The 25,682-nt window shown below is 41.7% G+C and overlaps 1 protein-coding gene across 7 annotated transcripts in view; it reads left to right on the top strand.

Annotated features, from left to right (window-relative positions):
- Positions 1-25,682, top strand: part of sipa1l1 (signal-induced proliferation-associated 1 like 1) — a 483,945-nt gene that overhangs the window by 295,376 nt on the left and 162,887 nt on the right. For all 7 annotated transcript variants that reach the window (XM_038784402.1, XM_038784345.1, XM_038784365.1 and 4 more), the window contains 4 exons: positions 10,857-10,987; positions 15,196-15,384; positions 20,259-20,433; positions 24,994-25,097. In XM_038784402.1, coding sequence (XP_038640330.1) covers positions 10,857-10,987; positions 15,196-15,384; positions 20,259-20,433; positions 24,994-25,097 — 599 coding nt within the window. The remainder of the gene's footprint in view (positions 1-10,856; positions 10,988-15,195; positions 15,385-20,258; positions 20,434-24,993; positions 25,098-25,682) is intronic.

Below are 25,682 nucleotides of genomic sequence, written 5' to 3'. Positions count from 1 at the left end.
TATTGTTTTCTTGTTATTTTCTGTTTGGATATGTTTTTGAAAATCTCAATAAAAATTATTTTCAAAAAAATATATTAATAAATGGGATTTGCGTGCGTCACCACTGATAAATTGTGGCTTTGATTGCAATCTCAATAATTATTTAATCATGAAATAAGTGCTTCATTTCATTGTGTTTTCTCCCTACTTATCCCCTGATGGTGCTGACTTATGTTGGAGCACAGCTCTCCGGATTTCGCTTAAATGGCCTCCCTTCTTGCTTGCCTCTTGATAGTGAATGCAAATGGAGGAGTGCTTCACAGCAAAACCCACTGCACCCTTGCATATGCTTGCATTTTTATCAGGGACCCATAGAACATAGAAAAATACGATGTTGTGCCAAACTTTTGTCCTAGATTAAGAACAAATTAATCTACACCTGGTCATTCTACCTTAATCCATGTACCTATCCAATAGGCGCTTGAAGGTCCCTAATGTTTCCGACTCAACTACTTCCACAGGCAGTGCATTCCATGCCCCCACTACTCTCTGGGTAAAGAACCTACCTGACATTCCCCCCTATGTCTTCCACCATTCACCTTAAATTTATGTCCCCCTTGTAATGATTTGTTCCACCATAGACTGAGAACGGTGAATCACTTCAGTATAGCTCAAGGATTGAATTTAGGCTGCTGCTTTGCATCACACAATGCCAACAAATTCATCCATTGACTCGTTCAATAAACGTAAAAGTGTTTTGTCAATTCTCAATCTGCTGGGACATAGTGTGAAAAACTGATTTTCACTTACAATTCCTAATTTCTCTTGTTCTGTCTGTGGAGACATCCTGGACCATTTTATCTGCAATTGTGTCACTTGATCGAATACAATAGTAAATCAGATATTCTACATTAACGTGGCCTAGCGCTGTTAACCTAGATATATCACTAACTCAGTGCAGGCTTTAACATTGATGGAATGTAGCTTCCGAAGGAAACAACTCTATTTTATACTCATTCAGATTCTTTATCTGTTGTACTTTGGTTTTTATTCAAAAATGCCAGTTCTGAGCTCTGAATGTGAGAGACCTATTTAGAAAATACTTAAGTGTTTGCCTCCTTTCTACTCTTTTAAGCATCGGATTTGGTTGAGTGGCATTTATCCAGAGCCAGCCTATCCCATGATGGGATGTTTATTTTTGAAGACTTTGGCCGGAATTCTCTGGTTATTGCAATTCACCTTTCCTGCTAGCCGTGCACCCCCGCCCGCGGATTTCCCGGCAGCATGGGTGGTTCCGTTGAGAAATACCATTGACAAGTGGCGGGAAGATTTAAATCCGATGCCAGCCAGGTGGCCGTGAAACACGGGACCAGAGAATCCCGCCCTTCATCAATCAAATCAATTTATCCCCATTTGAAAAATTTGTTTGCATGAGGTTATTTTTCTGGGATTGTACAGAGGGAAGCAGAGTCAACGGCTGGGATTCTCCCCTTCCCGGCGGGGCGGGTGTCCCGGCGTGTTGGAGTGGCGTGAACCACTCCAGCGTTGGGCCGCCCCAAAGGTGCGGAGGTCTCCGCACCTTTAGGGGCCAAGCTCTCACACTGAGGGGCTAGGCCTGTGCCGGAGTGGTTCCCACTCCGCCGGCTGGCGTGCACGGCCTTTGGCGCCCGCTCAGCCAATCCCACCGGTCAGGTAGGTGGCTTAATCCACGCCGGCAGGAGAAACATGACAGCGGCGGGACTTCGGCCAATCACGGGCCAGAGAATCGCCGCGGGGGCCCGCCGACCGGCCCGGCGTGATTCCCGCCCCCACCGAATCTTAGATGGCGGAGAATTCGGGACACGGTGGTGGCAGGATTGACACCGGCCCCGGGCAATTCTCCGACCCAGCAGGGGGTCGGAGAATTCCGCCCAACGTTGCAATGAAAAGTAAACTCGGTTTCTGTCTTCACAGATGCTGCCTGACCTGCTGTGTATTTTCAGAATTTCCTTTTCTTATTTCAGATTTTCAGCTTCTGCGATGCTTTGCCTTTGTAGAATGAAAACATCTGATGATTTAGTTTTTAAACTGTTTTGATGAATAGCTCCCACTCCCTCTGCCCAGCTTCACAAACCTACAGCAGGGCAGAGAAATCTTTTCAACAATGCAAATCTATTAAAAATGACTCGCATGTACAAAACCTTTGAGAACAGCCACAGGGGTCTTGCCAATTCTGAAACTATTCAGTTTGCTTTTAGAAACAGCTACAAGGGTGTCTAATTTGGAATTTATTGATTTTGATTTTGTCTATCTTTGGGGCCAGAGGAGGACTTGGCAGCTGCAGGAAATTATCAGAACAATTATTTTAAAATCAACAAGTTGAATGATTTCAAATTGAAAGCATGTCTATATCCTCTCCATCTCATCATTTGATCAGATTGTAGAACCTCAGCAGTTTCTGAATGTAAAGCATGAGGCCTCTATTTTTGTAGATGCTGCTTGCTGCTTCTTTCAAGTGGCACTTCCTCTCATGTTGTGCCATTTCAGCGCCCACTTTCTGCCTTACTGTGACCAAAGAAATATTTCTTTCTCTACCTTTCAGATGTTGATAGTGCAACATCCCAGCCCCTTTTGAAATCCATGTGTTTTTGTTTGACACAAGTTAGGAGTGCAGCCTCATATTAATGTTATTGAAGGACTCTCATTAACAGTATGTACCGAACCGGTGTTTCTTATGAAAATGAAAATCGCTTATTGTCACGAGTAGGCTTCAAATGAAGTTACTGTGAAAAGCCCCTAGTCGCCACATTCCGGCACCTGTCCGGGGAGGCTGGTACGGGAATCGAACCGTGCTGCTGGCCTGCTTGGTCTGCTTTAAAAGCCAGCGATTTAGCCTGGTGAGCTAAACCAGCCCTAATCTCGCAGTAATTAATTTAGGCAAGGGCTTCATTCTTGAGAGAATGTTCTCATGTGAGTATGTTCATGTGATGGAACATACTGGCCATCACTGTACACCACAATTTCTGCTGTCACCAAAAACAAATTATAAGCAGCCCATATGGATCCTAGAATATGTATTTAAATTACTGATGAGCTACTTTTTGTATTCGGGTAAAAATAAATGATGTGAATTTACTAATGCAGCTCATGATCCCATTTAACCACTGAATGAAATTATTCTTTGGTCACTTTCCTCTCCTGCGAATAGTGTATATTTTTCTCTTTACCATTTTCCCTTGATCTTTAATTAGCATTATTGAAAACTCTTTGGCAAATGTTCTCGCTGGTTAAATACAGTTAAACATTGGCTATCACATCAGTCGTCTGTAAATAATGCGGGTCCTCTGCAGTAATAGAATTTGTAACTTCTACTAAACAAGTTTCAGGGCTGCTTATATGTGGGGGAAAAAAAGCTGACCTATTTTTATGCAGCATAAGCACAGCTCCTTTTATATTTCAGTGAGTTTACCATCTGTCTTCTTCTTACACCATCAATCTTACTCCTTGTCATTTGCCCCTGCTGTTGACAACTTTGCTGTTCTTTAATGAAATCAGCATTCAGTGTTTAAATAAAAATGCTCACACAAGATTTCTGAAGTAGACTGAGTGTAAGAGGGAGGTCGAGCTTGCATGTATATCACGCTTTTCATCTGAATGTTCCGAAGTTCTTTACAGCCAGTGAATTGCTTTTTAAATTTAGCCACCATCAGCATTCTTGGCCATCAATTTGTACACAGCAAAAGTTCCACAAGTAGTAATGATTTAATTTACATAATTAAACTGTTTGGTGTTGGGTGAGGGATACATATTGGACAGAGCACTGGAAGAATGCTCCACTGCACTTTAAATAGTGCCATGCCTTTGTTTTCATCCTCCTGACCTCTTCTGAAAGACAGCACCTCCAAAAAAGCAGTACTCCCTCAGTACGTCAATGAATTGTCCATCGAAATTCAGTGATCAAATAATGCAGTGGAATTTGAATCCTTGGTCCTGGCAAAGGTATGAGTCCTGTAATTGAGCCAACCCAACACCATAGTTCATCATATTATTAAACTTGTGGAAAGGAGGTTTGAATATATTGCTTGAGACTTTTTATTTCAATTTTGTGGAGCCTAACTAAGTAGCAACCAGCTGATCACCCATCCGTGTCCTGTTGGGTGTGTTGAACCGTGATCAGAAGCAGCAACTCTGGTTAATTTTCACAATGCTCTTGTTTCAAATAAAATAAAATGGCAGGCGTGTAAAAATCAGACTTCTGTGGCATATAAATTCAATGCCACTCCAGGACAAAAAATTATCTGAGTTATTGTCACTTCTGCTTTATGGTAGGATGGTCGGTTTTGTAAAATTAACTTCTTTGCTAAATGATTATAATTGCTTTAAATAAATTGAAAACTTATTTAAAGTAATTATTTGGTTCTTTTAAAATAGGGCATTGGTAACACTAGTGTTCTGACACTGGATAAATCTTTGATACCAGTGCAGCTTTGTTCTGTTCCTCACTATTCTTACAAAAGCATTGACGTGGGTAAATCTCCACCTCTGGTACATTGGGCATAACATCTGAGAGCTGAAAGTAACTGTCAGCAAGTTCTTCAGCAGTGGAGCACAACTTAGCTATGCCCAAGCCTGTCCATCTGTCATCCAGACCATTGTTGCACTTGGATCAACTGCAGGCACCCTATCTGATTTGTACTTCCAGCTCAAAATGAATCCAAGATATTTCAGGTCTTTAAACTAGTTAAAAACCACCTCACTGTAGAGGCAGCCTTTTTCACTTATTTAATAACATTTCGCCTCATATTCAACCTGGAGTATTTTGAATCTGAATGTTTGTTTTTCTTAATTTTTTTTTTGTAAACTTAGATGACACAATTAATTTTTTCCAATTATGGGGCAATTTAACGTGGCCAATCCACCTACCCTGCACATCTTTTGGGTTGTGGGGCAAAATCCTCGCAAACACCGGGCCGGGGGGGGGGGGGGGGGGGACGAATGTGCAAACTCCACACAGACAGTGGCCCAGAGCCGGGATCGAACCTGTGACCTCAACGGCATGAGGCAGCAGTGCTAACCACCGTGCCACCCGTGCTGCCCCTGGAATCTGAATGTTAATGCGTTTTTGTGCCCTCCTTTAAATTATTTCAGTGAATGCAGGAAATGTGAATTATGTTTCTCTTTCCCACCCTCCTTTCTTGGGACTGGCCTGCTGGGATATAGAGCTAAGAATAGAGAGATACATAACCCAATCGTCACTTCAGCCAACTATTCAGTCAGTCTGAGCCCAATCTGTCTTCCTTGATTAAGATTGGTACACCTAGGTTTCTTAATGCTTCCCTGGGGCCACCAAAATGTTTCATCACTAATCCTGCACAGAACCAGGACTTTGAACGTGGATCCACCTTGGTCTGTATGACTTTATGCCACACTCTTAGGATGAACATGAAAGCCCTCCTGGTCCAACATAGATGTAGAGAAGTAATTTCCGTTTCAGCTGACTAAAAGAAAACTCTGTAGATCAAATCTTGCCCAAACCATTTATTAGCTGGAATGCAGTTCATTGTCATCATGGCCATGGATAATGCATCTGGATAAAGATCTAAAACTAATATATTATCTAACAGATACAATTACTTGAATTAACTTTGAGACTCAAAAGTCACAAAACATGCTTAATTTTAGATCTCCCTCTTTCCAAGACCGGCAAGTAATGCATACCTTCAAATTTGAACAAACACTATGTCTAAAGAACAGTTATACAGACAGAATAATTGTACCTATTTTTTACTTGTCTCACACTCCTCCACAACTCCATATTATAAGGTTGGCGGTCTCTGTGCCACCTACATTTCATTTAGTTTCAAACCTTGTTCAGGTTTATATGGTAGAAGACCAGGTTAGATGTTTTTAAAAACTGGCTGTATTGCCAAAAGAAGACTTCAAATCTAATACATGCTGCACTCCTTATCCAGTCTGGTATGCCTCAATTTTCTGCTCTCTCTTCCCTATGAAGCTTAACATGCCACAAATAAGTTAAGGACTTGGGCTTCCCCAGTCTATTTTTAGTTCTAATAACTAAACAAAATAAACTTTTTGTCACTCGGCAGTCCTGCAAGTTATAAAAATGTAATTCTGTCGACTGTGGCAATCATGAACAGAGCCATTGTTTTAGGCGATAACAGAAAAGGCTAGAAATACTAATAAGGTCAGGTAGCATCTGTGGAGAGAGGAATTGAATTAATATTTCAGGCTGATGACCATTCATCATAACGAGATGTTTTGCTCCTATAGGTAAGGTTTTCAACTCGGAAAGACTAATCGTCAAGAATATTGGTTTTCTGACCGCTTGTCCCATTTAGATATGAGGAACTGATTGTCAAGAACAATCCTGCTTTATTGCTGTATCATTGGTACTGATGGCCATGGTAGAATCATGAAAACATTTTTAAGAGTTAATTTACCCCTACCCTTGCACCTGATTTTTTGTTTCTTTTTTTTCTCACCACTGACCTCGTAGAGGGTTGTCAGTAAAGATCTAGTGATCTACATAACAGACATGGATTTGATTCTAGCACTTCGTCAAGTGGATCTCCAGGGAACCAGCAGCGGCAGTATCATTAAGTAGGGAGAGCAACAAAATTCCGACAGACCACAAACTAGGCAGCAAAGTCAACTGAATCCCTTCATTTTTAACTTGGGATTTTAAAGTTACTGAAATAATTGTTAGGGACATTCACATTGGATTAAGGAAGAAACTGAAATATAGGGTGCGATCTACCTGAATTGGGACAGAGTCTCGTTGCACAAGGTCATAGCGGAGCACCAAGTAACACCCTGCTATCTAATGTCCATCTGAGTATATTGGTGGCCTCAGTGGAACTCCCTGATGAGGCTGCAATTAGCCCCATTTACTGCCCTGAGGAGTGATGCTCATTTTTAAATGGCGTCCCAATCTCTCAAGCCCCCGTGCAACCCTGAACCTCCCAACTCACTATAAGGGTGCCATCCCATCTGGTCCCCATTTGTTGAGAACAGTATTGAATGGCGCACGCCCGAGGTCTCCAAGGCGAAGGGGTTAGATCCCATGCCTTGGGTAGATATTGGGTGTTGTGTTCTGCTGCTTCGGATAACACAGGCTGCTACTTGATGCAGTCTTAACTAAAGGATGCTCAACACTCTGAAATAAGTTCAACGTGTTTATTGAACCATTAACATGGTTCTCAAATGAGTTCGACTCTCTGCTAATCTAACTGTAGTAACTCAGTCTAACTGTACCAGCTTGCTCTAAGCCACGTGCTGGGGTGTGATGCTGCTGATCAACCCTGTCTGACTCTCTAGATGTCTGTCTGTGGAAAGAAGCAGGGTGAGTGCCTCATCCCTTTTATAGTGTTTATGTCATGCCCCCTTGTGGTGATGCCACCTCTTGAGTGTCTTGACTGCCCATTGGTTGTGTCCTATCTGAGTGTTCATTGGTTGCATATCATGACATTGGGAACACATATTAAAATGAGACTAGCTGATGCACTCTAATATGCAAATTTGCCCAAAGGTGATCCGCCCACAATGGGCGGGAGTCGTATTGTGACATCACATGAGGCATGGTGAGCCAGGTTGATCCTGTAAGTGGGATCTCGTGTTGCGCTGTGCTGGTTTTTGCCACAAAGAAACCAGCAGATCCTGCCCGTAATCTCAGCAAAAAAATTTTAAATGTAGAATTTTTAAAAATTATAATGGAGGAACTGGCCCTTCAACAAATATAAAAATACTGTTTGAATGAAAATGAAAATCACTTATTGTCACGAGTAGACTTCAATGAAGTTACTGTGAAAAGCCCCTATTCGCCACATTCCGGCGCCTGTTACGGGAATCGAACCGTGCTGCTTGGTCTGCTTTCAAAGCCAGCGATTTAGCCCAGTGTGCTAAACAGCCCCTTTCACGGCCATCGAAGCTGTTTGATAGTAATTATGAACTTAGTGCACTGTTAAAAGCTCACTTGCACCTCATTGATAGGTGAAACTCTTTTCTAGGGATTTTAGAAAACGTGGACGTTCTCGTCCGTTCCATGATTTTAAATTGTTTTCGGAGGGACCTCGTGCATGCCATTTTGCAAAGCATAGACTCACTGACAACAATTTCTGGTTTTCCGTGTTTAACTGCATGTGTGGACTCCAGAAGTCACTGTTAGTTTCAGAGGAGTAATGGTGGTGAATGCTAATTACTACCGTAAAATCTATGTTTTATTCTTTCCACTTCCATATATTGCTATCCTCCTCCATCTGTGCAGGTTTATATGTGGTTGACCAACGTTTTCACATAATGCAAGATTTTACTTTGTGCGATGGTATAACATTGACTGCCGCAAATTAGCAGGCTATTTTGCCTCACTCATGATTATTATTTCTAATCAGATGAGGTGTAAACAGGCTGCCACTTTACTACCACAGGCTGCCCATCTTGTGCTATTACCGTGAATTCAAAATTAGCCCCTTGGAGCCACTCTAACCAGAGCCGAGATTGTAACCAATTATTTTTCATTCCTCTGAGAGAGACTTCTCCACAAAGTCAAAGGCATTCCATCTCATTCTGTTTTCCTGTCAGCAACAAGGTAAGTTGATCCAAGTAGACAACTGATTGAACTCTATAGCAGTCCTCTGATTGGAAAGCCAACAGAGTGATTGCAGATGTTATGAGGTTGTTTTAAAATAGGCCCATAAATATGTGACAGTAAAATGTAGATTACTGCTCCAGCAGAGGCACAACCAGCTGAATGGCTTCCCTCCTGTGCTGTAATCTTATGTATTTCTGTAATGTGTCGAAGATGAGTTAAAGCTTCAGTTCAGCTTTGCCTTCTTATTGAAAGAGTGTAAATCTATAAGAACCAGAGAAATTAGGTTCATGAATATAAATTACATTGCTGAGATGGAGAGTGCATTTATTTTCACATCTTATATCCATTCTAAGGCACTGTCCTTCATACCGTAGTACAGACTGTTGAGGTTAACACCGACATGATTTGGGATAGAATAAGAATTAGTGAATTGGAATCATAGAATAATACAGCAGAGAGGAGGCCATTTAGTCCATTATATCTGTTCCAAAGCATCCAACTAATTCCACTCCCCTGTTCTCTCCCCGCCTCCTGTAAATGTCTGCATTTCCAGCATACACCTAATGTATTCTGGAGGCAAGGGAGTTTTAAAATTTTGAATTGAGAACTGAAGTTTTGGAACTTTGTTACTCTGCAATACAAGTACTTGACTAAGATCCTCTTGAAATCTATCCCTTTGACCAAGCTTCTAATAAGCATACTTATCACAATCTTTTGACTTTTAGTTTCATATTTCTAATATGTCTGTGAAGCATTTTGGATGATTTTCTATATTGAAGGAGGCTCATAAATGCAAGTTAAGGTAGTAATAACTAGTTAGAGCATTTGCAGAGCCAATGAAAGTGGAATACAGCAACTTCTCGGGGCTGTTTAGCACAGGGCTAAATAGCTGGCTTTTAAAGCAGACTGAGGCAGGCCAGTAGCAAGGTTCAATTCCCCTACCAGCCTCCCCGATCAGGTGTCGGAATGTGGCGACTAGGGGCTTTTCACAGTAACTTCATTTGAGGCCTACTTGTGACAAGCGATTTTCATTTCATTTCCCTGACCCAACAGAATTATTTTTCATCCACTGTGTTATCAGCTGCATATGTGGGGGAGGGAAATTGTTGTATTTTCTTTGTTCAATGTGTAGTTTCATCCCTTTGAGTTCAGAAGGAATGATTAGTAAGACTTTAAGGAGCTGTTAGATTTTGCTGTGGATTTCACAAAGTCGCCGTTTTCAGCAAGCGACTTCTTTCAGGATGTCATTGGTGAAAGTTTTTGGAGCCGTTCAATCATAGGTAGTATGTAGCAGAAGGAGATGGTTGTAAACTGGAGTTTCAACATAGGGCTGGGAAGACGGCGGGTGGGGAAAAAAAGCTAATTTTAATGGGAATGTAGGAGTAGGTCATTCAGCCCCTCAAGCCTGTTCTGCAATTAAGCAAGATCATGGCTGATTGTTGACCTAAGTGCTGTTTTCACACGCTTATCCCCATATCTCTTGATGCCATTAGTATCCACAAATCTATCATTCTCTGTCTTGAACATACTCTCTAACTGTGTTCTCACAGTGCATTCCAAAGATTCACAGCCTCTGAATGAAGAAATAACTCTTCAGCTCAGTGTTGAATGCCTTTCCACTTATTCAGAGACTGTGTCCCCTGCTTCTAGATGCCCACCCAGTCAGGGAACACGTCCTTTCTGCATCTACCCTCAAGACGATTGTAAGTTTCAATTCATTCTTCTTAACTCTGAAGAATACAGGCCCAGTCTCCTCAATCTTTCGTTGTAGCACAGTCTCACCACTCCAGGGATTAGTCTGGTGAACTCCCTCTATGCCAAGCATGTCCTTCCATGGGCAAGGGGCCCAGGCTGTGCACAATACTCCAGGTGTGATCTAACGAAGGTTCTATACAATTGAAGCAAGACATGACCTCTAATGCACTGCTTTTAAGAGAATGTGCTTGAGAAGCAATTTATCTCTTCATTTCTAACCTGTGATGTTGTAAGTCGGTGCCCATGATTAATGAAACAGGATGGACAAAGTATTTTATTTATCAGTTCAATGCAGTTATTATGTAGATCATTTAAATTTCCATCAATGTACCTCAACTGGATGGCTTATGTACTTGTCCTCATCCAAGATTGTGTTGTGCATCAGCAACCAAAGTTTCTTTCAGTGCTAATTGTCACCCAATGGACATTTGACAATACTAATCCTGCATTCTGATTTCTGTGCTGATAATGGGTGAAACTAATTGTTTCATGGATTGATTTGTTTTTGTTGATTTTAATTGATTTTTTTTCTCAGAACACTCAAACTACTTTGGGGTGGATGAAAATCTTGGCCCTGTGGCGGTGAGCATTAGACGGGAAAGGCTGGAAGACAGTAAAGAGCATGGAGCTCAATACAACTACCGGGCCATCCTTAGAACAAGTGAGGTGAGATCAATGAAATCTACGTGTATCTGACTCGAGTAAATATTTAGTTGTATTGGTTTTTAAAATGCTAATCCGGATTACCGCAAAGTCTCAAGAGACATGTATACTTAATTGGTGGTTTCTTTGTTCCCAAATTCTTATCCCCTAAAGAAGATTTCCATCTATATGGCACAAAGAATGTCATGTGCATTTATGCATGCAGTAGCTATTTGGCAGGCATGAGAGGTACCTATTTTCCTCCCAGCGTGATCAAACAAATAAAGACTTTAGTAACTGCTGAATTTATTGGCGTTTTTTGTTGAAAGAAGAATTGTTAGTTGGGATACTCTTAAGAGCTTATGCTTTGTTTGCATTAGTGTCACATGACATTTAGTGTTGACTTGAAGCTGGGCCTTGGTATAAAGTCTCATCTATAACATGGCATTTCCAACAATGTAGCACTCCCTCAGCATGACATTGCAGTTTTGACCTACTTAATGTGTTGGAAGTCCTGGAGTGGAGCTTGAGCCTGTGACCTTCTGATGCAAGTGTGCTGTCAACTAAATTTTGACTAACAAAAATCATAATTTAGTACATTTATTGCAAGAGCTTTTGAGGAAGTAGCTAGGAAGGGGGTAAAGGAGAACCTGTAGCCGTGGACCTGAATTCGTAAGGCATTTGAAATGGTGCCATATAAAAAATGGTGTAGGAGGTGACCTATTAACATGGATAAAGGATTGGTTAGCTGGCAGGAAGCAGAGAGTAGGGATTGGCAAGCTGTAGCTAGAGAGGAGTGCTGGGGCTTCAGGTACAGCAAGTGGTTAGGAAGGCAAATAGCATGTTGGTGTTTATTGTGAGGGGAATGGAATATAAAAGTAGGGAGATTTTACTACAGGAGTAATGGTGCGACCACATCTGGAGAACTGTGTCTCATTATTTGAGAAAAGATAAACTAGTGTTAGAAGCAATTCCGAGATGGTTCACTCGGCTCATTGATGGAATGAAGGGCTCATGAAGAAAGAGTGGGCAGATTACCTATTGACGTTAGAGGTGATTTTATTGAAACATATTAAATCCTGAGGGGATTTGATAGGTTAGATACCCAAAGGATGTTTATATTTGCGGGAGAGATGAGAACTTGAAGACACAGTTTAAGAACTTGGGGGAGCAATTTAAAAATAAGAGTTCTCCATTTTAAGACGGACATCAGGAGAAATATTTTCCCCAGAAAACAGTGAAGGTTCGATCATTGAATTTGTTCAAGGCAGAGGTAGATAGATTTTAGATAGATAATGGAGTCGAGGATTATGGGGGGGGGGGGGGGGGGGGGGGGGGGGGGCGGATGGGAAAGTGGAGTCGAGACCACAGCCAAATCAGATCTTATTGAATGGGTGAGCAGGCTTGAAGGGCTGAATGGCCTATTCCTCCTAATTTCCTGTGTTCCTTTGATAGTGATGTGATTTTTGACATGGTGGAAACTGCTCCAATTCTAAATGACAGCACTCATCTGGGACTCAAATCTCTGTGTAATACTCGTACACAGGCTTATTCTGACCAACAATTATAAACATAAGCACAAGAACAAAAGAATACTTGAATCACATCAGTAAATGTACAGAACTCCTGTTATAATGTTTAGGAGCATGCAGTAATTTAGATGAAGTCGTGTCCATTTTAAAGGGCCTACTACTGCTGTAATGCAAGATCTTGTGATTATTACAGGTTGGCTTTAAAATTCTGTATAATGAGACTGAACACCAGGTTCAAGTTCTCTGTTAGTTCTTCAATGTTGCTAGGTAGCGCGGTAGCTCAGTGGTTAGCACTGCTGCCTCATGGCGCCATGGGCGCGGATTTGATTCCAGCCCCGGGTCACTGTCCATGTAGTGTCTGTGTGGGTCTCGCCCCCACAACCCAAAAAGATGTGCAGGGTAGGTGAATTGGCTACGCTAAATTGGCCCTTAATTGGGAAAAAGAATTGGGTTCTCTAAATTTATTTTTTAAAAAGTTCTTCAAAGTTGCCACTGACCTTTTACAGGGTCAACCCATTACCACTTAAAAAACCAGCCTGTGATTTATAGCCAGTGCTGTATTTATTAAATCAGTGATGTTTTATAATCGAGCAAATAATTCTTGCAGTAACAGCTATTTTCCACTTGGAAGCCAGTATTTTCATTGCTTCTAGGGACTTGTTACAGTTCTTGGGAAACAGATTGCATTATACGTACTAAATGTGGAAAGATTACATGTGGTATTGCACCGAGCATATGTCTGTTCCTTTTTATAATTTATTGTTTTGTATTGGGTCTTCCTATTAGGATACTCTGGAGCATTACTTGTCACAAAGTGAACAATGAACACCCCTTGGGCTAATTAATGCTTGTGTTTTTAATGTTTTGTTTGTTTGACTGTAATGTTTTAATTGGAAACTGAATATCTGCATCGCCTGAAGTTGACATTTTTGATCCCAAAATATTTCTATTAAATATTTTTGTACTTTCACACAAGTCCAAAGATGTGCAGGTTAGGTGGATTAACCATGGTAAATTGCCCCTTAGTATCCAAAAAGGTTAATTGGGGTTACAGGGTTGCGGGATAGAGCGGGGGGGGGGGAGGGGGAGGGGGGGGGGAGTGAGTGGGCTAGGTAGGGTGCTCTTTCAGAGGTTCGATGCAGACTGGTTGGGCCAAATGGCCTCCTTCTGCACTGAAAGGATTCTAGATTTCTAAGTGAGGTCTTAAGGCTGATTTTGATTGCTGTTTCAGGCACAGCAAGATCAGGTGGGTCAGGCTTTAACACTCACTGCGCACTCATCAGAACTGTAGTGCATTGAGCTATGGCTGAAGATACAAATCAAAAAAGATTCTTGTACCTTATATTTATCAGTTTGGGGAACTGGGAAATGAAGACTTGCAAGTTGTATAGGGAACCACAGGTCAAAATGGAGACTAATACTTCTAAAGGTGCCTTCCACTTCCTTTTATAGGTTTGTCTTGGAGACACAATAATGCATGTTGATTCTGCCCCTCCGGTTGTTGATAAACTACTGGGTAACAGAGTTGCTTTCAAAGTCTGGAACCAGGTATTTGTGGTTGATAGAACAATTTAAATGGGTAACTTTCTTGTGACTGATCATTGATCAGTTTTGTCTATATATCTTGAATTGAGAGCAAGTTGAGATTTAGTAAAGTTGTGCTTTTGTGTGATTTATTTGATTGCAGCCTAAATAGAAGTCAACAAGACTTGAACAACATTTTATGTTTAAAACCTGACATGGCGGAATGCATGCATGTGCAGGAGTTTTAAACAAATAACCTGAGGCAGTGACAAATTACTGCAATGGTGAAATATAGGTTTTATTCCGAAGATAATTATTATTTCTCTATAGTCATTGACCTGCCAGATGGATGTTAGGTTTTCCCAATAACAGCAGGTTGAATCGGAAGAATTGTTGATTCCAGGCTGCAATGGTTTGTCTCCGTGCCTGATTCAAAGTTACAGAGATGGAAATCTGGGAGTTTCATTTCTCAAGACGTTGTTCACAGTGAGCCGATTGTGGTCAGGGAACTAAGTGGAACACATTTCAAAGTTATGGGAAATGTTAGAAAGTTGATGCAGCCTGTGTTTACACAGTCTCTGCTCAATCTTTGAATGGTGATATTTTTGTCATGGTTTCCTTTTGTTTTTAAGAAATAGAACACAAATTCTTCAATGGCACAACTGCTTTGGCAGAAATTGATGTAACATGGCTGGGAGCACTGGTCTTTCCACAATAGATGGGCCATTAGTTATTTGTAAGAATGGGTAAAAATGCAGTGGAGTGCCTGTTTAGGCAACCAAGAATTGTAGGTCTAGTGATTTCATGACCCCACAGACGTGTGCCCTCTACAATTTGCTCAGGATCATCAACTGAGTGCTACTAGAAAGTGTTCCACCTTGAGTGCCATTGGAACTGATAGTTTCACTCAGTCTGTTATGCAGCATTCAAGACTCTGGCTCTTTAATTGAGAGGCTCCAAAACTGACCACTGCTGTAACATAGAATTGAAAATCTGGTACAATTGAATGTGCAAACACTAAATCCCTTCTTATTTTACATTATTATTGCTAATCTGCTCCCATTACTACCCCCCGCATCTGGAACAGTTGTCATTGGCATACAGCTGCTTACAGGGTAAACATGCTAAACTATTGGCAGGTGTAGCAAGATTAAATCTTATTTGATATTTTTCCAGCTTACTACTTTAAGAGGTTCTATACTGGAAGATGCAGTTCCTTCAACAGCTAAGCATGGCACAGCCAGAGGTATACCTCTGAAGGAAGTACTTGAATTTGCCGTACCAGAGCTCAGTGTTCTTTGTCTTAGACTGGGCCTGAACACCCCCAAAGTCACAGAACAGCTTATGAAATTGGATGAACAAGGGGTGAGTATTCTTCTCATTAATCCTGCTTTCTTTAGAATGTTATTCTTTTAATCAATGACATGGATGGGGTTTTGGCTCAGGTGAGTTGGACAAGTATGTGCTGATTATAATGACCAGTTAGAGGTAGCTGCTTAAAGATGTTTGGAAGCATCATGTTTCACAGTGTGTCTTTCACTGAATTCTTCAACGCAGCTTTCTTATTCACATCATTTGGAAAGAAGGTAGCAGTCACTGTTGAAGCAAATGTAAATGGAGGAAGGTCATTGTTAGATATTCAAAGAACTACTGATGGCAAGACTCCCATATTCAAAGTATAAAGCCTGTTTTTTGTTAATAAAGTGTATGCATTTAATTTATGCAGATTGAATTCTGTGATCTCGAACTCTTTCTGCTTTCAAATTATTTTGTCTCCAATAGTTAATATTCTTTCAAGCTAACTACATTTTTCTTTGGGAGAAGGAAGTCGAAATTGGAATGAATGGAAACATGAAGGAAATAAAGCATGTGTTAGATTCGGGCATGCTGGTACACTTACTCTCCTGTAAAGATGTTGTGATCAGTCAGACTTTTAGTCTTCGGTCACATTTGATGTGTTATCTATGTTGGTCTAACATCGACTGCAACTGGATGCAGTAAAACGAGAAACAGGCTTCCGACACAGGAGATGGTCCAACACTGTTTTATTGAACCTGTTGATTGCCGTACATAATCTGCTGTGGGTTGACACTCTATTAACCTAACAGATAACCTCCTACTGGCTTGACCAGACTAGCTCTCTATCACGTGGTGATGATGTTCATTGGCCTGTGCACTGCGACTATCTCCCTGGCTGTGTCCTGTGAGAGAGGGAGAGCCTTAATTCCCTGTGGGCTTTATAATGGTGGTGTCCTGTCTGGTGATTGGTTGTTCTGTCATGTGTGTTCATTGGTTATCCTGTATGTCATTCACTGCCTGTCTGCATCTCATGATGTACATGAGTGGATATTCTGACAACATGGACATTTGTACAGGATAATAACAATCAAATCAGGAATTTGATGTCATATTTGTTAATGCAGAATATCGCAATGGTGAAAGGTTTCACTATAAAGTCATAACAGCAGGAAACGCGAGCATTATGTCAAGGTTTCTTGCTGGTGGTGTGCTACAGATCACATGTCCATTGCAGCCTGGAGCTATGGATAGTGATGGCAGAGGTCGAAGGTCGACTTTTCATCATGTAGCCAACCAGGAATATCTCCTGCTCTTACTGCCTACCATTGGCCTGTGTTGGAAGGGTTTGCAGATCAATAATCAACTTGTTTGGCCATGTTATGAACACATATTTTCCTTGGCCATTAAGTCTTGGGTGCGACTCAAACCCCGAGTTTCTGACTCAGGCAGGGGCTCTACCCATTGTGCCACACGATCTCTTGCCCTCTTCCAAACAAGGAAGGAAGTCCCTGTTATGAAAGGAGTACTGGATAGGTATTACTTGTGAACAATGCAACCTTATTGGATGCCTTTAACGATTCCATGTTTCTATATATATTATTTAGATTGGTTATAGGATGAGATATGTTACGACCCAACTTTAACCATCTAGATGTTTAGTTCAGAAAAACAAAGCTTTGCATATGAAATGGTTTGTGACGTATTAAAGTTTCTGGCATTCCTGCGTTAGTGCTGTGGTTTGCATGCTTCTCCAATAACCACACCATCTACTCTCAACTTAAGACACGAATTCAAGCTCCTTTTTGCTGTTTGAGAATATACTAGTGGCTATTGTCATGCCCCCCCCCCCCTCCCCGGCCGGGCTAGTGTACGATCATTTCCAGCTCCACTTGACCAGGAGTCGCAACACAATTGAAATCAACAAATAATTCTCAGAACACCCTGAAGTTTGGCCCTTGGCTGCCCAATAATTACAGTCACCAGGTTTGTAAATTTAAATACAATTAATTTTATAACAATAACTATAATTCAATGTACTGAAAATACAACTGATTAACTATGATCTAATTCCTAATGCTCCCTCTTTAACTCGCCCCCACCCACATACACACACAGGACAGACAAACAAACAGAGGGGAAAAGAGAGGTGCAAGAATAATGATGAAAAGAAAAAGGATAAGAATCTTTGTTTCAGATGGTTGTCTTCTGGCACACCTTCCTTAAGTTCGAGGCTTCTGCTTTCAGTCTGTAATGGTTTTCAGTGTAGATTCATCCAGTTTCTCAGTAGGTTCAGAAATCATGCAGCTAAGCTGTTTTTCTGGAGCAAGAGAGAGAGACTCTCACAGCTTCTTCTCTGAGCTTCCAGGACTGGACTGTTCATTCCTTAGTTTTCTGAAAACCATCCCACTTGGGAAGGACCCAGTTACCGCCCATTAATGAGCAATACGGCCTTTGGCTAATTCAGTGGCCACCAGTCAACCAATTGAACCGAGTCCCTCTAATCTCTCGGGTGCTGAAGTGTCTGAGTTCTGCTGTGCATGAGCGAGCACAGTGTACTATTTTGTAACCTTTTGAGTTCCTCACTTCTTGTGCTCGACTTAAAAGCATAATCCCATTAAAGATCCATGGATCAAAAATGATAATGGCAAAATAAAATAAATGGAAAATGAGGGAGTCAACAGGAAGGGCCCTTATAGTTCATGGGTTTTTGAAAATCTAACAGTTATATCAATGTTCCTTAAGGAAGCAAATATATTGGAGACTCACAATGGCACAGTGGTTAGCATTGCTGCTTCATAGCGCCAGGGGCTCGGGTTCGATTCCGACCTTGGGTCACTGTCTGTGTGGTGTTTGCACGTTCTCCCCATGTCTACGTGGGTTTCCTCCGGGTGCTCTGGCTTCCTCCCACAGTCCAAAGATGTGCTGGTTAGCCATGCTAAATCACCCTTTAGGGTGGAGTTGCAGGAATTGGGCCTGGGTGGGGTGCTCTTTTGAAGGTTCGGTGCAGATTTTATGAGCCAAATGGTGTCCTTCTGCACTGTAGGGATTCTAGGATTACCAGTTCTGGCCGCTGGGTCCAGCCCTAAATCAAAATGGTTGACTGATAACTGACCTCATGTCAACTTGCAAACACTCAAGTTGTGTTACATTCTCAGAGCAACTAGGGATGAAGAATAAGAGCAGGCTGTGCTAGATTTCCATAAAAAGATTTTCTTCAAGCATCTTTGTAGAGGATGCAATAGGGTGGTCCACTGGAGTCTTCGTGGCTGTACTTCATCTGTTTTAAAAGCTAGGATCACCATGCAGGTTGTTGTTGAAAACTCACCGCTACTCTTAGAATTCTCCCTATACCAAAAAGGGCCGACATTCTAAATGGTGAACAGGGATTCTCACTCCCTGACTCCGATGCAGGCTTCGGTGGGTGCTATTCAGGCAAAACTATATTTTCAAGTTATCCCCCGGTATAACCCAAACCTTCGCCGAAGATTTCATCTACTTACCACTTTGTTGCATCGATCCTGGGTCCCGCATTGCTAAGTAAGTAAAGTAGACTTAGGAATAACCACTGTTTCAGGTTAAATTAAGTTATTTTATTTTATTTTTTCTTTTAAAAGCTGCAATCACTTTCTTTGCAGAAAGGTAAAAAGATCTTGCTTCTGGATCCTTCTGGTTGGTTGAAGGGACCTTCAGGCCCAACTTGACAATCAATCTTCTTTAAAGTCTGGTCTTCTTTAGATGTATTCACTGGTTAGCTTGGTTGCTATGTCTTGTCGATCCCATGTACTGAGCTGAGAGCTGGCTCTGCTGGCCATCTCTGAGCTGACTCTGCCTCCTCTTTAAATTCTAGTCTTCCTTAGATGTATTAGCTGTTTTAGCCCAGTGGACCACCCTATTGCATCCTCTACAAAGATTCTTGAAGAAAATCTTTTCATGGAAATCTAGCACAGCCTGCTCTTATTCTTCATCTGTCTCATCTTTCCCATGACCGAGCTGGCTGTAAGCTGACTCTGCTTCTCTTGTTCCTTCTCTCTGAGTTCTGGTTCTGGTAGTTCCTGCTCTGGTCTCTGGGTTTATATTCTCTTTCTAACAGTTATTTATGACCCTATTGTAAAGTAACTATTATTTCACTTTGATTGTAAAACGTGTCTTTGATCTAAACATTCTAATACAACAAAGTATTCATTTTGACATGACCTCACCTCTCAGGTCTCTGATTACATTGTTCCTTTGTGATGTTCAAAGTTCCTTTGTGATATTCAAAAATGCTTTGGTTTCAATAGAGGTGTGAATTTTGGTTTGGTTCCTGTCATTTCTATAGTTTTATTTTCCAATTGTGTCCTCAGCTCATAATTTTGACTTTGATTTTGGCTTTAAATTATGTTTCTCGTAGACTGATAGTCTCCAGTTTTCTTTAATTTACTTGGTGTTAGCAGAATTTCACACCTAGAATTGTCACCAAATTCAACTGAACCTCACCCTTTCCTTTCCAGCTGCTTACTAAGATAGTTAATTTCAATGAAGTGTGAAACATTGCTTTTAGCGTAATGCTAAAATCCACTTGGTTATAACTTGAAAGGTTTACATTTATCACCTAACTCAAATGAAACCCTCATCCATGCTTTTCCAGATGCTTACTAAGAGAGTTAATTTCAATGAAGGTGTGAGCCATTGTTTTAGCTTCATACAAAAATCCTGTTTGTTTGTTTGGGAGAAGGAATCTGCATTTTATAATCCTGCTCTTTGCAGCTGTGGGATCTTTCCCTGTATTCTCTCATGTTTCTCTCAGACCAGATATTGCCAGACTTCCATGTTTCAAATGACACATCTTTCCATATTTTCAATAACAAGGTTGACCAATCTACTGAAGTATTTGTTTTTGTTATCACCACTGGGAAGGAGAGGCACATTATTGTAACCCCTCTGTCTTTCTATTTGAACAGCTTAGCTTCCAGCACAAAGTAGGGGTAATGTATTGTAAAGCTGGACAGAGCACCGAGGAAGAGATGTACAATAACGAAGTGGCTGGTCCTGCATTTGAAGAATTTCTCCAGTTGCTGGGAGACAAAGTGCGCCTCAAGGGCTTCGACAGATATCGAGCCCAGCTCGACACCAAAAGTAAGTCCTTTGAGCTGCATAGGGTTTTATAAATGTATGCAAATAGACAGCCTGGAATAATTATAAGACCCTCTTATCACACTCAATTTTCTCCCTGTCTTTACCCCCACCCTTCTTCCTTGGGTGAAAGCAGACAGCCAATAAAATGTGGGTATTGTTCAGCTCTGTCTCATACCCTTACCTGCTGCTCCTTTGTAACCCAAGTTCCGGCCTCGGGTGACTGTATGGAGTTTGCACCTTCACCCCGTGTCTGCAGGGGTTTCCTCCAGATGCTCCGGTTTCCTCCCACAATCCAAAGATGTGCAGGTTAGGTGGATTGGTCATACTGAATTGCCACTTAGTGTCTAAAGGTTAGGTGGGGTTATGGTGGTAGGGTCGGGTTGTGGGCTTTAGGTGAGGGTGGTCTTTCGGAGGGTCGCTGCAGACCAGGTGGGCCAAATGGCTTAATTCTGCACTGTAGGAGGAATTCTATTATTCCATGATTCTAAGTGAACGTCATTGGGCTACTTGGGTTTAAAAAATAATCAAACCTTTTAAACCCTAGAAATTAACCATCAGTGTGGTGTTGAGTCGTAGCCAATGAATGGTCATCATGAACACACTTTCCATGAATGATATGAGCAGAATGTATGTCCGTGAAATGTAAACTCATCAAGAGTACATGTTACACCAGTGCATCACTAAAGATTTTCAAGGTTTAGCTTCACCACCTTGCCTTTGAAAGTTCGCTTTTACTGATGACATTTGTAGAATTTTTTTTTAGAATCACTCTTCACCATGTATTTCTTAATTTTCCTTTCACTTTTCTAATTTCTCCTTTTTTCTGGACCCATGAGTTCCTCTTACTCATAGCAATTTCAAAATAATTTAAGAACAGTATTGTTGCTCTGACGTCTTATGTAGCAATTTGTCTTTGCTTGTTAACTGTAGCTTGCAAAGGAAGTTTAGGAATTCCTTTCTCTTTTGCCTGTGAGAGTGTCGTCCCCCTCTCTGTGTGTGTCCCCCCCCCCCACCCATGTTTGTGAGTCCATCCTACCCTTGTGTCTGTGTGTCTGTCTGTCCTCCCTGTTTCTGTGTGTCCGTCCTCCCCCTTTCAGTGTGCATGTCTGTCCACCTTTCTGTGTGTGTGTTGGGTGTGTGTGTGGCCGTCCACCTTTTTCTGTGTGTGTGGCCGTCCACCTTTTTCTGTGTGTGTGGCCGTCCACCTTTTTCTGTGTGTGTGGCCGTCCACCTTTTTCTGTGTGTGTGGCCGTCCACCTTTTTCTGTGTGTGTGGCCGTCCACCTTTCTGTGTGTGTGTGGCCGTCCACCTTTTTCTGTGTGTGTGGCCGTCCACCTTTCTGTGTGTGTGTGGCCGTCCACCTTTCTGATGTGTGTGGCCGTCCACTTTTCTGTGTGTGTGTGTGGCCGTCCACTTTTCTGTGTGTGTGTGTGTGTCTGTCTGTCCACCTTTTTCTGTGTGTGTGTCTGTCCACCTTTTTCTGTGTGTGTCTGTCCACCTTTTTCTGTGTGTGTCTGTCCACCTTTTTCTGTGTGTGTGGCCGTCCACCTTTTTCTGTGAGTGTGGCCGTCCACCTTTTTCTGTGTGTGTGGCCGTCCACCTTTCTGTGTGTGTGTGGCCTTCCACCTTTCTGTGTGTGTGGCCTTCCACCTTTGTGTGTGTGGCCGTCCACCTTTTTCTGTGTGTGTGTGGCCGTCCACCTTTCTGATGTGTGTGGCCGTCCACTTTTCTGTGTGTGTGTGTGGCCGTCCACTTTTCTGTGTGTGTGTGTGTCTGTCTGTCCACCTTTTTCTGTGTGTGTGTCTGTCCACCTTTTTCTGTGTGTGTCTGTCCACCTTTTTCTGTGTGTGTCTGTCCACCTTTTTCTGTGTGTGTGGCTGTCCACCTTTTTCTGTGTGTGTCTGTCCACCTTTTTCTGTGTGTGTGTCTGTCCACCTTTTTCTGTGTGTGTGGCTGTCCACCTTTTTCTGTGTGTGTGGCCGTCCACCTTTTTCTGTGTGTGTGGCCGTCCACCTTTTTCTGTGTGTGTGGCCGTCCACCTTTTTCTGTGTGTGTGGCCGTCCACCTTTTTCTGTGTGTGTGGCCGTCCACCTTTTTCTGTGTGTGTGGCCGTCCACCTTTTTCTGTGTGTGTGGCCGTCCACCTTTTTCTGTGTGTGTGGCCGTCCACCTTTTTCTGTGTGTGTGGCCGTCCACCTTTTTTCTGTGTGTGTGGCCGTCCACCTTTTTCTGTGTGTGTGTGTGTGTGTGTGTCTCTGTCCGTCTGTCTCCTCTTTCTCTGTCCGTCTGTCTCCTCTTTCTCTGTCCGTCTGTCTCCTCTTTCTCTGTCCGTCTGTCTCCTCTTTCTCTGTCCGTCTGTCTCCTCTTTCTCTGTCCGTCTGTCTCCTCTTTCTCTGTCCGTCTGTCTCCTCTTTCTCTGTCCGTCTGTCTCCTCTTTCTCTGTCCGTCTGTCTCCTCTCTGCCCACCTCTGCCTGTGTGTGTGTGCGTGTGTCTCTCTCTGCCTCTCTTCCCCCACAACCCAAAGATGTGTAGGGTAGGTGGATTGGCCACGCAAAATTGCCCCTTAATTGGGAAAAATGAATTGGGTACTCTTATTTTTAAATTTGTAGTTGTGCAGTCTATATTTCATCTGCTTGTGTCCTCATAATTTTGTTCCAAGTTTTCTTTCCAGTAAGAAACCAGGTTATTAAGGTTAAAAAGTGCAGCATCATCTTGCTGTAATCAACCAAAGTATCCATTTATTGATTGCCAGCCCACAAGAAAATACATCTGCATGGTAACATTGGTTCAATAAAAATAGTTCATTTCCAGTATATGGATTTCTTTTGAAGTAACTTCTCAAATCTGAGTGTCCATAAAATGTCTTTGAAAATTAGTTTATGCTATGGTCATGATCTAATTTCGATAGCAAAGTTTAGTCTAACCAAGCCATTTTGTTGTACCTCATGCAATATCAAGTAAACCTAGCATCGAGAGACATTTCTAGTTGAAAAGAAAGTTGATGAGAGGTTGTGATGTAACACATGATAACAATTTTTAAAACTATTATAAATGTTATATAAAGGGTTAATGCTAAATACATAAATACATAATCTCCATCATCCGTGAGATCATATGACAACAGAGTATAGCAGGAGAGCGTGCTGTGTAGGGCCTTATGCTGAGTCTGATTGATATGTAGTTAGTATTATGCTCAATAAGAGCTGGTGTTTGCCCAAAAGCCTTGCCTCAAGCAGAATCTGTAAATTCTGAACAACCCGGGGCAGCACGGTGACACAGTGGTTAGCATTGCTGCCTACGGCGCTGAGGACCCGGGTTCGAATCCCGGCCCTGGGTCACTGTCCGTGTGGAGTTTGCACATTCTCCCCGTGTCTGCGTGGGTTTCACCCCCACAACCCAAAGATGTGCAGGATAGGCGGATTGGCCACGCTAAATTGCCCCTTAATTGGAAAAAATAATTGGGTACTCTAAATTTATTTTAAAAAAGAAAAAAAAATTCTGAACAACCCCACCTAAGACCCACAACGATAACAGAATAAACAGCACGTAAATCAGGACCCAGAAAGATTAAGATTTTCACATAATCTTGAATAAAGTTTGAATGAATAAAAGCGCTACCTTTTTAGCCAGGCAAGCATTATAAATCAATGAGGAAACCTCTCCCAGGAAATACCCTGTACTACATGTTGTAGGATTAGAAAATGTTTCTAAGAGGGCCCTTTCCACAGCTTCTCAATTCCATTTTTATTATTGCACGGAGGATTAATACCCTCAAATCATCACAGCCTGATCCTGAGGCATGGGCTTTTCGGGTTAGTGCCTATGGTTTCCACATAAGCTTTTTGTTAGTACTGTGCACCCTTATAATTGTTCTGTCTCCAACAAAAGAAGGCAAGGCAAATACTATCAGCATACTCTATATGTGCAGACAACTGCAGTAATTAGGCTTGAAGGTAGTCAATCATGCTTTCTTACATGAGGCCCCATTGCATGCCAGATTTGGTAGACCTGGGGATGCTGATGAATTGCAACTAAGATTTTAATCGCATACTAATTGAACTCCTTAAACATTGCACTGAAGATTAAATACAAATTAAATTTGGAGCTATATATCTGATAGCTGATATTGCTGACTTCTGACCAACCTCGGTCTCTATTAATCAGAAAATTACATGGTGCTCCGATCAATCTAATTTGTTCTTTAGATCTAGACTCTTTCAGAATTCCCTATGGGCACCCTTTGAACTTCAATTCTTAAATTTCAACATTTATGTAGTTGTAGTTGGGTTGGCTAGTGTGGTTAATTGCTCCGTTTTTGTTGAGGGATTCTCACGGTTGCATTTTGTGTTTGTTGTTCATATGATTGGCTCCTGTCAATCACATAAATGATATCAGTAGGTGATTAACACAGAGCAGTCTTCCTGCAAAAGAAGATATTGCTGTACAGTTATAGCAAAATGTTGATCAATTCTTCCAATGTGGTTTCATTGTATTCTCGCCTGTTCTTTTCAAGTTCCTTTCTCAATAATTAAACCTAAGCCTGCCTTCCTGTGTTTTCAGCTGACTCAACTGGCACTCATTCCCTCTACACGACCTACAAAGATTATGAGATCATGTTTCACGTCTCCACTCTGCTTCCTTACACACCAAACAACAAGCAGCAGGTAGGCCAAGGCCCACTAAGAACCAAGGTCCACTAAGAGAAAATGTTCCTTTGTTCGGCTATGGTTTCAAGTGACTAGTGGATTATTAGTAACTGAGACATCTTAATGCAGTTATGGCACCTGGGAGTAATCTTAATGCTAAACTAAGTTTATGTCTTCTGTTAACAGCAAACATCCACAATTTCTAGGGCTTTGATTGTTTTATTTTCAACATTCCTCTTTCTTCCTGAAAGCTGAGAAGAAATTTTCAGTTGTTGGCAACCTTTGATACGCCACCCGTGAGCATTTTTCACGTGCGCGTGTGTTGGCCAAGATATGTTATCAAAGAGGGAATTGTATCCAAGCATATCTGGTTCTCTCCTAATGTGTACATTTCTGCACTTCATTGTAGGGTGACCATCAGGAACAAAACCCAAAGTAAATTTTTGTTGCATCTTTTCTCATAGTGATGCCAAGATCGATTATAGTAACTTGATTGCAGTATTAATGTAAGCCTACTTGTGACACTAATAAAGATTATTATTATTATGCTCACCATATTTGCTGGGTTAGGGCAGGTGATTAAGGATCAGATCTAGGATATTT

This window comes from Scyliorhinus canicula, chromosome 2 (assembly GCF_902713615.1).
Source record: "Scyliorhinus canicula chromosome 2, sScyCan1.1, whole genome shotgun sequence".
NCBI lineage: Eukaryota > Metazoa > Chordata > Chondrichthyes > Carcharhiniformes > Scyliorhinidae > Scyliorhinus > Scyliorhinus canicula.
Note: the sequence above shows the minus strand (reverse complement) of the source record. Positions and strands in the feature narration are given on the sequence as shown.